This window comes from Pollachius pollachius (assembly GCF_949987615.1).
Source record: "Pollachius pollachius genome assembly, chromosome: 9".
NCBI classification, from domain to species: Eukaryota; Metazoa; Chordata; class Actinopteri; order Gadiformes; family Gadidae; genus Pollachius; species Pollachius pollachius.
Window position 1 is genome coordinate 12237391 of NC_136942.1, and position 14564 is coordinate 12251954.

Consider the following 14564-nt stretch of genomic DNA (forward strand, 5'->3'; position numbering starts at 1 on the left):
TCTCTCTCTGTCTTTCTCCCTCTCTCTCTTTGTCTCTCACGCACGCACGCACGCACGCACGCACGCACGCACGCACGCACACACACACACACACACACACACACACACACACACACACACACACACACACACACACACACACACACACACACACACACACACACACACACACACACACACACACACACACACACACACACACACACACACACACACACACACACACACACACACACACACACACACACACACACACACACACACACCAGAAGGGGCAGGGCTTGAAACTCGGCGCGGGGAGATTCGAGCGGAACTCGCGGCTCCAGACGATGTTTGTTTACGACGAGTCCGCACACGGAGCTAACCCTCCGTATGCTGACTGGTAGCTCGAGCCCCGCACGTCTCATCCTCGGCTGGGTTCAGCCGGACTAGCCTACCAAGCTACAGCTGCTCTCCTGCAGGCAAGTCCCCACAACACAATCTCCCCCCCCGGCAGAGATAACTGCTGGTCGGCAGCTAACATGGCCTTCTCCGCCTCGGAGTCGGGTTTTCTCCCCCCGGCAGACATAACTGTTGGTCCGCGGAGTTTGAAGCAGATCAGCTAATAGTGCTAAACAGCTAGTTGCATATAGTGGAATTATTCATTGAAATGCCTCATTATGGTGCTTTCTTTGATCTAGATATAGGCTAGTATCATCTAGAGGCTAGTATCATCTAGAGGCTAGTATCATCTAGAGGCTAGTATCATCTAGAGGCTAGTATCATCTAGAGGCTAGTAACGTGACTAGGTAGAGGCTAGTGACGTGACTAGGTAGAGGCTAGTGACGTGACTAGGTAGAAGCCGGTAACATCTAGAGGCTGGTAACTTTACTAGGTAGAGGCCAGTAACGTGACTCTAGGTAGAGGCTAGTAACTTCTAGATGCCAGTAACGTGACTAGGTAGAAGCTTGTAACGTGACTCTAGGCAGAGGCTAGTAACATCTAGAGGCTAGTAACGTGACTCTAGGTAGAGGCCAGTAACATCTAGAGGCTAGTAACGTGACTCTAGGTAGAGGCCAGTAACATCTAGAAGCTATTAACGTGACTAGGTAGAGGCTTGTAACGTGATAACGTGACTAGGTAGAGGCCAGTAACATCTAGAGGCTAGTAACGTGACTCTAGGTACAGGCCAGTAACATCTAGAGGCCAGTAACGTGCCTTTGACTCTAGATGGAGGCTATGGACATGGACGAGGAGCCCGTGGTCGTGGCAGTCCGAGGCCCGGATCTCGGCGGAGGCCCACGTTTCCTCTTCCCTCTGTCAGACTCGGAGAGCAGCCCGGAGCTGGAGACCGGTCTGGACGAGGAAGAACCGCCTCCCATCATGAGCACCTGGGCCTTCAACCAGCGCTCTGCCCCGGGCCAGAGGGGGGAGCCACGCCCCAGAGCGGCACGGGGGCCCGCAGCCACCCAGCCCCCCCGGAGGACCAGGTGGATATGGAGAACCTTACCTTACATTCACACTATGCATTGTGGGTCTGTCCGTTCTGTCGGCTCAGTGGCCTGCGTGAAAAGTTTAGAAATGTTCAACTTTACGGGCAGCGGCGGATCCTTCGGCCAATCGGATCGCTGTTATGCAAATACACTACTGTGACACAACTTGGACTCTGTCCAATGAAATCGCATTTGTGATACAACCCGGGAAAACACGTGGATATTCAAAAAGCCGGCCGGCAGCGGGGGATTTCAAAATGGGGGGACAATGTTATCATTGCTGTGGGCAATCGCACAATTCAGTTTGACCAGTCCCTGTACACGTACAGGGGCAACACTCTCCTTGCGACCACGGGATCCATTTTGCAATAACAACAACAAGCAGGATGAAGCAGGAAAAAGGCGGCTTTAAGCGGGGGGGGTGATTTGATTGGCTGCAGGCTGCGTCTACAAAGACTATTCCCCCATACGTCAGACACGCCCTCGGTGATCCGTTGATGGATCTCATTGACTTTTGCATGGGACACTCTCGAAATGCATTGCAGGACCTTCTGTTCTGGCGGCTCCATGGCCTGCGTCAAAAAGTTGAGAAAGGTTCAACTTTTCAGGCAGCGACGGATCCGTCGGCCAATTAGATCTCCAGTGTTTCCCATACATAGACCAAGCAGCGCCACAGAATGAACACCAAGCGCCTTTTTTTTTTTTACACGATTTTGAAATATAAATATCGTTCCGTTCATCCATCTCCGCATAGCACTCTTTCTCCCTGTCATTCTCGTTCACACACGCACACAGAGACAAGTGCGCATACATGCCAATGGTGCGCGGGTACACTACCACTTATTGGATCAACCAGCATATCACTGATACACTGCACACACGCTGACAGCGGATTCGTCCGCGCCTCCTCTCAACGCACATACAAAGGAAAACCCGAAGCAGCGGGTTATTTGCGTTAATGTGAAATGCGATTATAGTTTATATATATTACGGTGTTAGACCCCCAGCCCGTTGTGCCGGCGATTTGAATTTACTCTGCAGCAGGGACTGGAGATCGGGAAGAGGGCAGATCAACTTTGAAATGTATTTTGTGCGCGATTGCTTGATTACGCGAATAAGCAAACGCGAAACGCCCTGCATTGTTCCGGAGAACCCGAGATTAGATTTGGTTCTCGGCAGCCCTATTGAAATGGTGGAATTACAAAGTGTGTATGTGTGTGTGTGTGTGTGTGTGTAGACGGGGACTCAGGGCAAGCCAGACTGCTCCGCCCTCCAGAGCCTTCCTGGACTTCCTGCTGCGGGCCCCGGCCGCCAGCGAGGCCCTCCAGGGGTCCGGCAGCAGCACCGACATCAGCGGCTCTGACACAGAGGAGCAGGCCCCGGGCCCCTCGCTGGGGGCCTCTGCTGCTCTGGGGCCCCCTGCTGGGTCAACAGGTGACTCTTGTTTAACATCAGGCCTCCTGAATACTGGCATGTCCAGGTTGACTTATTCCATTAGTATTAGGTAACTAGTACTTTCATGGAGGTAACTAGTACTATCAAGGTATTAACTAATACTATCATGGAAGTAACTAGTGATATCATGGAAGTAACTAGTACTATCAAGGTAGTAACTAGTACTCTAAAGATAGTAACTACTATATGGATGTAACTAGTACTAACATGGTAGTAACTAATAGTACTATCATGGTAGTAACCTATCATGCCTCTTTTCCACCGACAGTACCAGAACAGCTTGCCACGACTTGGCGTGGAACAACTTGGTTTGGTTCCAGGCACGTTGTGTTTCCATCTAGAATAAAATTGCTCTTCAACGTGGGCGGGTCGTCATAGCACGAATGCGCTAAACTGCAGTGACGTACTTATCCAAGAAAAACATAAACAGGACAGGGCTACACACAGGAGTGTCTCCACCTCTGTCACGGTCCACGGCGTGACAGAGGTGGAGACACCAATAATCAATCACTGTTGTTGACTGAACGCTGATGATAGTGTTTAAAGATACTGGGTGTTGGGTGTCAGGCTCGGATGTTGCGCTCGTCCAGTGGCGTCACTCTGGCCAATCAGTGGCCAGAAGCCTGTTTACGTCAAAACAAGTATCAGAACAGCTCTCTTGGAACCTTGACGGAGGTGAGACTAAAGAAGTACCAGATTCCAGGTACAACATTTTGGTGATTGAAACGAAAGAAAAGTCGGGCTAAGTCGAGGCGAGTTGAGCTGGTACTGTCGACGGAAAAGGAGCGTAATAATACTATCATGGCGGTAGTTATAATTTAAGCCATAGCAGGCATCGCTAGCTGCACTAGCATAGCTAGCTGTTAGCTGCACTATGCCCTGAAGCTAACAGAGATGCTTACCCTGCTGTTTGTGTCCTGTTGTCCAGAACCCAGCGCCCCGACAAATGAAACTCCAGGGGGGCGTGTCCAGGTGAGGAACTGGTGGTCACACACTCTAACCCCTCTAACCTCTGGGGTACACAGTGACTCCTTTCACAACTCCAGGACGTTCTCTGTACTCTCTAACCTCTACCTGTTTGTTCATGACCTGTCTCTGTACTGTCTAACCCCTACTTGCTCCTCATTGACCTGTCTCTTTACTGTCTAACCCCTACCTGCTCCTTAATGACCTGTCTCTGTACTGTCTAACCCCTACCTGCTCCTTAATGACCTGTCTCTGTACTGTCTAACCCCTACCTGCTCCTTAATGACCTGTTTCTGTACAGTCTAACCCCTACCTGCTCCTTAATGACCTGTCTCTGTACTGTCTAACCCCTACCTGCTCCTTAATGACCTGTCTCTATACTGTCTAACCCTAGTTAAGGTGTGGACGATGTCAAGCTCTGCTCTTGTCATCGATTTCAGCTGGGCACCGTGGCCCCGCCCCCGGCCACTGTGACTCCGCCCTGTGTCCCGGTGGCCACACCATCCTTCCAGCTCAGCCAATCAGAGGAGGGGGAGGGGGACACCTGCCCCATCTGCTTTGAGCTGTGGGCGGCGGCGGGCGAGCACCGGCTGGCCACGCTGCGCTGCGGACATCTGTTCGGACACGCCTGCATCAAGCGCTGGCTCAAGGGCCAGGGGCAGGCCGCCAAGTGTCCTCAGGTGAGTGGTTGAGACACCTGTCAATCATCCTGAGTGGCTGAGACACCTGTCAATCATCCATAGGATATGTGGTGCTGTGACTCATTTAAATAACAATCCCTAATGAAAGCAGATTATTAGGGGGCCGAGCAGCAAAGGATTATAAAATCCAGGGTCTTATGCCCTAAAAATGTATACTTTTCCCACAATTTCATAGTAAAGCTAAACATGATAAAAAGATTCACAAGCTACAAAAATAATCAAAAATTCACCAAAATCGCCATATAAAATCTTTAGACCAAGCCTCACAAAAAATAATGAATTTGCTTTACTTAGTTCCATTTGAGAAATATTGGCCAATAAAGTTGGAGCAGTTTGCCCTATTTTCTTAAATGACCATTTTGTTATTGTATAAAAAAACATACTACTATTATTACTACTATTATTAGGTGGATGGACTAATAAACCCAAATTGTGATACTGCACCCAAAGGTGGCGCTATTTAAAAAAAATATGAACTAGACTTATTTCTCCTTACGAGATTGACCTGGACTCATAATTCTTTCATCATATTAATCTCTAAAATCAGATGCATCTTTTTCACCCTGGGCTTCTGCTCTAAAAAATTTTACTTTTCCCACAATTCATAGAAAAGCCAAATGTCCACAGTCTCAACCCATTTTGCCTATATGACCATTTTGTTTTTGTATAACTACCATACGGCTATCATTAGGTGGATACCATTAACAGTGCAAATTTTCAGATCTGTACTATTTTAAGAAAGCCCTTAATTCTCTTGTGAAATGTGTGCTTGGAGTTTTCTTGATGTTGTGTGCTTATCAATCGACATTTTCACCATGTGAATGAGGCTTCATGCTGTTCAGGAATGTCAGTGGCTCAACGGGATAATGCCGTGTACTGGTGATCCTTAGGTTGAGAGTTTGAATCCTTAGAGCATTATGAACAGGCTGAACATGACCTTCTGTCATTGCCACTCATTTAAGAAACACAGAATCTGACTGCCAAGACACAGTATGGCATTAAGGGGAACTTCTTCGTTAACCATTTTTCCTTCATAATTAACTGTCATATTTATATTTCTTCCGTTAGTGTTCTTGACTATAAAGGTTTAATTTAACTTATCTTATCAAACTGATGAAACAGTCAGTCAGGGGTTTTACTGCTCATCTGCCTGCTGTTTGCATCTACCTGTAGTGTTTCTACTCTTTCGAACATGTTTGTACTGCCTGTTGGTTTGTCTGCAGTGCAACAAGAAACAAGTCAGTCGATTGAACTTGTTTGTACTGCCTGTTGGTTCGTCTGCAGTGCAACAAGAAGGCCAAGCGGTCGGACATCGTTCTGCTGTACGCCCGTAAACTCCGCGCCGTGGACAACTCGGAGCAGGAGGCCATGAAGAAGTGAGGACTGCCCTTACCCTGGTTAACCCTGACCCCCTAACTAACCCGAGCCCCCTAACTAACCCGAGCCCCCTAACTAACCCTAACTCTCGTCATGTGTCGTAAACGAGAGACCCGTAAAGCGCTGACCCAACGCTCTCGTAGCTCTCGTTCTGTGCTGGTACACAATGGTTCTGTCACATTCACAGACCAGAGCGGGGCCGTCTGCTGGTCCGGAACCAGTAGGCGTGTTCTGGCTGAGCTGTACAACCTCACAGGGTTAGTGAGGCTGTAGGGTTAGGTGGGCTTAGATGTTAGGGTTAGGGTGGGCTCAGATGTTAGGGTGGGCTCAGATGTTAGGGTGGGGTCAGATGTTAGGGTGGGCTCGGGGGTTAGGGTTGGCTCAGGGGTTAGGGTGGGCTCGGGTTAGGGTGGGCTCGGGTTAGGGTGGGGTCAGATGTTAGGGTGGGGTCAGATGTTAGGGTGGGCTCAGATGTTAGGGTGGGGTCAGATGTTAGGGTGGGCTCAGATGTTAGGGTTGGCTCAGGGGTTAGGGTTAGGGTTGGCTCAGAGGTTATGGTTAGGGTGGGCTCGGGTTAGGGTGGGCTCAGAGGTTGGGGTTAGATGTTCCTGTGTAACTCTACATGTTGTGTTGTCAGGTCTCTGGCGGAGGAGCAGACTCTACGCAGGAAGGCGGAGCTGGAGTCGGCTCAGTGCCGCATGCAGCTCCAGGTGGTGACGGAGGAATGCGGAAAACTCCGGAAACAGGTCCAGGTGGGTCTCCCGAACGTCTTACTGCAGAGGAGTTGTTGGTGACCAGTGATCTGAGTTGTTGGTGACCAGTGTTCTGAGCTGTTGGTGACCAGTGATCTGAGCTGTTGGTGACCAGTGATCTGAGCTGTTGGTGACCAGTGATCTGAGCTGTTGGTGACCAGTGTTCTGAGCTGTTGGTGACCAGTGTTCTGAGCTGTTGGTGACCAGTGATCTGAGCTGTTGGTGACCACGGTGTTCTGATCCTCTGTCCTCCAGGATATCCGGACGCTGATGTCTCAGGCGGGCGGAGCCTCCTGGTCCACAGGGGGTCCGTCCACAGGGGGTCCGTCCCAGCGGGCAGAGGGCCCCCGGGGGGGCGGCCACTACACCTTCTCCAAGGGCGTGCTGGTGTCCCAGGCCGGGGGCTGCCGGGTCCTGGCCTTCTGCGGCCCCCTGGGCTGCCTGCTGGCCTCCCAGCCCTCGCCCCAGGCCACGCTGGTCCCAGGTGGCTAACCCGCCCGTCCGTCTGTGTGCCGAGCGTCCCTCTGTCCTCCTGTTGACCCCGCCTCTCGTCCTCAGGCTACGGCGTGAAGAAGATCAGCACGGTGAACATGAAGGCCAGTCAGTACGTCCCCATCCACAGCAAACAGATCCGCGGCCTGGCCTTCAACCGCCAGGACGACAGCCTGATGCTCTCCGCCTCCCTGGACAACACGCTGAAGATCACCAGGTCCTCAGAGGAACATAGATACACACCAGGTCCTCACAGGAACATAGATACACACCAGGACCTCACAGAGACGTAGATACACCTAACCCACGTCCTCTCAGGGACATATATACACACCAGGTCCTCACAGAGACATAGATATACCTTACCCAGGTCCACTCAGGGACATAGATATACACCAGGTCCCCACAGAGACATACACACTAGTTCCTCACAGGGACGTAGATACACACTAGGTCCTCACAGGGATGTAGGTACACACTAGGTCCTCACAGGGACATAGATACACACGAGGTCCTCACAGGGACATAGATACACACAAGGTCCTCACAGGGACATAGATACACACGAGGTCCTCTCAGGGACATAGATACACACTAGGTCCTCACAGGGACATAGATACACACCCCCAGGTCCTCACAGGGACGCTGATACATCCCCCCCAGGTCCTCACAGAGACGTAGATACACCCCCCCAGGTCCTCACAGGGACATACACACCACGTCCTCACAGGGACATAAACACACACTCTTGTCATAAACTGACCAGTCCAGGGGTTTTCTGATTGTTCTAGTTTGCTGACGAACACGGTCGTCCAAACTTACAACGCTGGGAAGCCTGTGTGGAGCTGCTGCTGGAGCCTTGACAACAGTAACTATGTTTACGCCGGACTTCTCAACGGCTCGGTTCTGGTCTACGACACCAGAGACACTAGCACCCACGTCCAGGAGCTGCTGCCGCTCGGAGCCAGGTAACACTCACTCACCCACTCATTGTCACTCACTCCCTCACTGGCTCACTAGCTCACTGGCTCACTCGCTAACTCGATCACTCGTTCGCTCGCTCACTCACTCATTCACTCACTCACCGGCTCACTGTCTCCCTCCCCCTCTCATCCCCCCTCCCCCCAGGTCTCCTGTGCCGTCCCTGTCCTACATCCCGCGGGTGGGGTCCGGCCCCTTCCCCTGTGGTGGGCTGCTGGCCGGCTCCCTGGAGGGGGGGTACTTCTGGGAGCAGCTGGAGGGCAACACCTACCAACCGCACCAGCTCCCCCTGGAGGCGGCCGGCTGCATCGACATCCAGGTGGAGACGGCCAGCCGCCACTGCCTCGTCACCTACCGCCCAGGTACCCTCACCCTCAGCCTAAATTCTCACCTACCGCCCAGGTACCCTCACCCTCACCCTAAACCCTCACCCTCACCCTAAACCCTTACCTACTGCCCAGGTACCCTCACCCTCACCCTAAACCCACACCTACCGCCCAGGTACCCTCACCCTCAGCCTAAACCCTCACCTACCGCCCAGGTACCCTCACCCTCACCCTAAACCCTCACCCTCACCCTAAACCCTCACCTACTGCCCAGGTACCCTCACCCTAAACCCTCATCTACTGCCCAGGTACCCTCACCCTCACCCTAAACCCTCATCTACTGCCCAGGTACCCTCACCCTCACCCTAAACCCTCACCTACCGCCCAGGTACCTTCACCCTTAACCCTCACCTACTGCCCAGGTACCCTCACCCTCACCCTTATCGCTCACCTACCACCCAGGTACCCTCACCCTCACCCTGAACTCTCTCCTACCAGTACTGTGGTACAGGAGTAGTAGTGTTAAAGTAGGGTTGAAGTAGCGGATGGACAGGAGTAGCGTTGAAGCACCAGTATAGTAGCGGATGGATAGCGGTAGTGTTGAAGTAGCGGATGGATAGCAGTAGAAGTCGGGTCATGGTAATGACCCCCTCCTTATCGGTCCTTGTGAGTGGAGAAGTGAGGAGGCTGAGCTCATATCCTCGGACATGAAGCCATGTGTAAACACAATGAATAATGAGGTGCTGAATGTAACCTTTGACCACAGGGCGCTCCAACCCCTCTCTGCGCTGCGTGCTGATGGAGCTGACCTGTGCGCCCCAGCTGGTCTCCTCCCAGCAGGGCCCCACCCAGCAGGGCCCGGCCTGCTCCTGCTCCCCGGTCCAGACCTTCAACGCCGGCTCCTCCTGCAAGCTGCTCACCAGGAACGCTGTGTTCCCCAGCCCAGCAGGGGGCGCCATGCTGGTCTGCGCTGGAGATGAGGCCTCCAACTCCACCATGGTGAGGACTACAACACAGGATGTTTTAGGACTACAACACAGGATGTTTTAGGACTACAGCACAGGATGTTTTAGGACTACAGCACAGGATGTATTAGGACTACAACACAGGATGCATTAGGACTACAACACAGGATGTATTAGGACTACAACACAGGATGTAATAGTACTACACAGGATGCATTAGGACTACAACACAGGACGCATTAGAACTACAACACAGGATGTATTAGGACTACAACACAGGATGTATTAGAACTACATCACAGGAAAATTATTTTCAAAACAAATTGAGCGCTTATCCGGGGTCGGGTCATGGGGGCAGCAGCTCTAACAGGGGGCCCCAGACTTCCCTTTCCCGCACCCAGTGGACATCCTTACCAGGTGAAACATGTCAACTAACTCTTCCTAAGCAGAGGAGCAGCGGCTCTACTCAGAGTTCCTCACGGATGGCTGTGCTTCTCACCCTATCCATAAGGTAGCCTGTAGCTTGAGATTAAGGTCACAAAGATGAGATGTTGTATCAGCCCAAAATGCAACAGCTTCAATCTTTTCTTCATTTTGCATGAATTCCATGAACCCTTTTGCTCTGGCAGAAACACCGCTCTTCCTCATGGCCCCAAAACGCTCCATGACTTTGCCTTTGCTCAGCCATCTCACATTGTTGTGCAGGACACTCATTCAGTAGTGTCGGTGGAATCATCCACAGCTACGGATAAGCACTGTGCATTTTGTGTTCCATCACATAACTGTTTAATTCAATCTTCAGCCAGTATTTCTGTTCTTCTGGTTGCTGTGGAATCTGAGAGGGGGATTTGCCAGATTTTACGGTCATTTCCTCTTCTTGTTTGCCTTCACGTTTCCACATGCTGCTAAGGAGTCTCGCTAACGGCTGAGGAGTCTAGCTAACGGCTGAGGAGTCTAGCTAACGGCTGAGGAGTCTAGCTAACGGCTGAGGAGAATAGCTAACGGCTGAGGAGTCTAGCTAACGGCTAAGGAGTCTAGCTAACGGCTGAGGAGTCTAGCTAACGGCTGAGGAGTCTAGCTAACGGCTGAGGAGTCTAGCTAATGGCTGCGTTGTCAAGTCGCAACCTGCTTTCTTGACTCTCAATGAGCCGTGTAGACCCCTTCGCTGAATGAGGTTGGACCAAAGCAATTAGACTAATCACCGACCAATCCCATTCAGCCATAGGTTGACTTGCGTTGGGCTCATTGAGAGTGGAGAAAAGGAGAAGTTTGACTTCTTACGTCGCCACAATGTCACGCAGATAATGCAAATAATACAGATGGAAATAATTATTTGATCAGAGTCCGGAGATAGTTGAGTCAGGAGTTTGAGGAACCATCTACTAGCCGTCCTTCCTTGCCACTAGCCGTCCATCCTTGCCACTAGGCGTCCATCCTAGCCACTAGCCGTCCATCCTAGCCACTAACCGTCCATGCTAACCCCATGTGTTGCAGGTGTGGGACGCTTTGTCCGGAGCTCTGATCCAGAAGCTGCCTGCTGATCTGCCTGTGTTGGACATCTGCCCCCTGGAGGTGAACGGAGAGCACTACCTCGCCTCGCTCACAGAGAAGATGCTGAAGGTCTACAAATGGGAGTGAAGGGATGATGCTCGGACCTGGATGGTTCTTTGGTACAAAGGGGACATGAAGGGGGTTCAGGATCGCGACAGAGGAGACCCCACTTACGAGCCAGGACCCCCCATCGCTGCCCTGTCATTTGTCCGTTAGGTCGCCAGGGGGATGATGTCTGCCTCGGTTCTCCTCCCTGGAGGAGAAGGATGAGGTTTGGTCCGAGGGACCAATTGAGTTCAGATATGGGGACCTCGCATCCCATAATTCACAGTGTTTGTGTGTGTGATATGTACATACTGCCAACTGTATTTTTCATTTAATAAATAATCTATGTTTTCACAATCCAAGTATTGTCACTGATTAGTCGACTCTTCTGGTTCTATCGTCATCTTGGAGAATATGAAGCAAGTTTTTTGTTGAGTACGTTGAGTGTTTTTCTTTACAACAGTCATTCTGGAACATTGGGCCGCTATGTAAAGAGCCTGAGGGGCCCCATACACACCGGCACTAGAGGGCCTATACACACCATCACTAGGGGCCCTATACACACCACCACTAGGGGGATGGGGGCCCTATACACACCACCACTAGGGGCCCTATACACACCATCAGTAGGGGCCCTATACACACCACCACTAGGGGGATGGGGGCCCTATACACACCACCACTAGGGGCCCTATACACACCACCACTAGGGGGATGGGGACCATATACACACCACCACTAGGGGCCCTATACACACCATCACTAGGGGCCCTATACACACCACCACTAGGGGGATGGGGGCCCTATACACACCACCACTAGGGGCCCTATACACACCATCAGTAGGGGCCCTATACACACCACCACTAGGGGGATGGGGGCCCTATACACACCACCACTAGGGGGATGGGGGCCCTATACACACCACCACTAGGGGCCCTATACACACCACCACTAGGGGGATGGGGATCATATACACACCACCACTAGGGGCCCTATACACACCATCACTAGGGGCCCTATACACACCACCACTAGGGGGATGGGGACCATATACACACCACCACTAGGGGCCCTATACACACCACCACTAGGGGGATGGGGACCATATACACACCACCACTAGGGGCCCTATACACACCATCACTAGGGGCCCTATACACACCACCACTAGGGGGATGGGGACCATATACACACCACCACTAGGGGCCCTATACACACCATCACTAGGGGCCCTATACACCCCACCACTAGGGGGATGGGGGCCCTATAGACACCATCACTAGGGGCCCTATACACACCACCACTAGGGGGATGGGGGCCCTATACACACCACCACTAGGGGCCCTATACACACCACCACTAGGGGCCCTATACACACCACCACTAGGGGCCCTATACACACCACCACTAGGGGCCCTACACACACCACCACTAGGGGCCCTATACACACCACCACTAGGGGGATGGGGACCATATACACACCACCACTAGGGGCCCTATACACACCACCACTAGGGGCCCTATACACACACCACTAGGGGGATGGGGGCCCTATGCACACCACCACTAGGGGCCCTATACACACCACCACTAGGGGGATGGGGACCATATACACACCACCACTAGGGGCCCTATACACACCACCACTAGGGGCCCTACACACACCACCACTAGGGGCCCTATACACACCACCACTAGGGGGATGGGGACCATATACACACCACCACTAGGGGCCCTATACACACCACCACTAGGGGCCCTATACACACACCACTAGGGGGATGGGGCCCTATACACACCACCAATAGGGGCCCTACACACACCACTGGGGGGATGGGGTTTCTAGACACACTACCACTAGGTGGATGGGGGCCCTACACACACAGCCACTTGGGGCCCTATACACACCACCACTAGAGGACGGTGAGGTGTGATTCATTACCTTGAAAGTGCGTCTGTTACGCCGGGGCCCTTTTAACCTGACATGCTGTACAATGAGTGTTTCCTAATCGTCACTTGTTTCTGTTTTTGTCCCCTGCCTCCAAACTACGGATCTACATGTATTGCGTTCTTGCCGTGCTCTGGTGCTATCTCAGATATCAAATCAATCAATTTTGCGCATGGCATGAGTAACATGTTGATATGATAGAAACAATCAAGTCTCAATGTACGTTTCCAAATATCCATATATTGGTAGTGATTCAATGACTTATGAACCCTAACCCTAAACATTTTTACATTTTCTATTGAGTTTTTTTATATTGTCTTTAAATATACATTCACTTTCTTAATGATGCAACACTAGCAGATATCCTTAACAAAGAACACACTAAACAAGTACAAGAAAATCGGGCATACATTAAAACAATTGGGGAAGTGCTGTTACTTACAGCTACACAAAACATAGCACAAAGAGGGCATGATGAATCTGAAGAGTCCAATAACAAAGGAAACTTTAGGGAAATTCTTAGCACAGTTGCTAACCACGACCCACTTGTTAAGAGAAGATTAACTTCTATTAACAATGCAAAGTACACAAGCAAGATCATCCAGAATGAGGTTTTGGGTTGTTTGGCAGAAATGGTTCGTTCTGAAATCATAGAAGAAGTGAAGAACAGTGAGGTTTTCAGCATCATGGCAGATGAAACAAAGGATGTTTCAAAAAGTGAACAGATTTCTTTCACACTCAGGTACTATTACAATGGGGCCATTAAGGAGAGTTTTCTCCATTTTGAATCTGCAGAGAGGTTAGATGCAGCAAGCCTAACTGGAAAAATAGTAAACTTACTGGAAAGTTACGGCCTGAACTACAAAAATAACCTTGTAGGCCAAGCATACGATGGCGCTGCCGTTATGAGCGGTAAACATTCAGGGGTTCAGGCAAGGATCAAAGAACAGGCTAAATTTGCCTTCTACATTCATTGTAGTGCACACTGTCTCAATTTAGTGTTAGTTGATGTAGTCAAAAATGTCCCAGAAACAGAGGAGTTTTTTTCTTTGTTACAGAGCCTTTATATTTTTACCTCTGTCTCATATGTGCACCCAAAATGGCTGTCTCTCCAAAAAGAAATGTATGGCAAAACAAGAGAGTTGCAACGTTTAAGCGACACACGTTGGGCATGCCGATTTCTAGCACTACGCAACATAATTGACACTCTACCTGCCCTTAAACGACTACTGCAACAGATTGCTCAAGAACGCCACGGTGAAAGAACTGTTGAGGCCCGAGGTCTTCTGCCTCAAATTGACCTACAATTTGTTGTGCACCTTGTCACTCTTAGTAAGTTGTTTGGGGAGACAAAACTACTGTCTGACATGTTACAGTCACAAACTGTTGATCTGGCTAGAGCTGTTGACTTGGTAAATGCTTTAGTCCAGACATTGAAAGACCACAGGCAGGAGTCTTTCTTTGATAAGTTGTGGGATGAAGCATTGACTATTTGTGGGCACTGTGATTCTGCACCATCAGTGGCAAAAC

At 50.9% G+C, this 14564-nt stretch overlaps 1 protein-coding gene across 1 annotated transcript; it reads left to right on the plus strand.

Moving 5' to 3' along the window:
* The first annotated feature begins 335 nt into the window (after positions 1 to 335).
* rfwd3 (ring finger and WD repeat domain 3) lies at positions 336 to 11348 on the plus strand. Its single transcript, XM_079743364.1, has 13 exons — positions 336 to 461; positions 1210 to 1469; positions 2710 to 2906; positions 3856 to 3899; positions 4334 to 4573; positions 5879 to 5970; positions 6609 to 6723; positions 6979 to 7207; positions 7282 to 7432; positions 8007 to 8183; positions 8344 to 8558; positions 9289 to 9521; positions 10982 to 11348. Exons 2-13 carry the CDS (start codon positions 1210 to 1212, stop codon positions 11123 to 11125), a joined length of 2097 nt encoding a protein of 698 aa, XP_079599490.1. The 5' UTR covers positions 336 to 461; the 3' UTR covers positions 11126 to 11348.
* Positions 11349 to 14564: the final 3216 nt, after the last annotated feature.

Bases quoted from the DNA above. Each gene is read 5' to 3' on its own strand.
- rfwd3 (XM_079743364.1), top strand. From the start codon at position 1,210: ATGGAGGCTATGGACATGGACGAGGAGCCCGTGGTCGTGGCAGTCCGA. The intron at 5,971-6,608 runs GTGAGGACTGCC...TTGTGTTGTCAG, and splicing joins GAGCAGGAGGCCATGAAGAA to GTCTCTGGCGGAGGAGCAGA. The intron at 8,184-8,343 runs GTAACACTCACT...CCCTCCCCCCAG, and splicing joins CTGCTGCCGCTCGGAGCCAG to GTCTCCTGTGCCGTCCCTGT.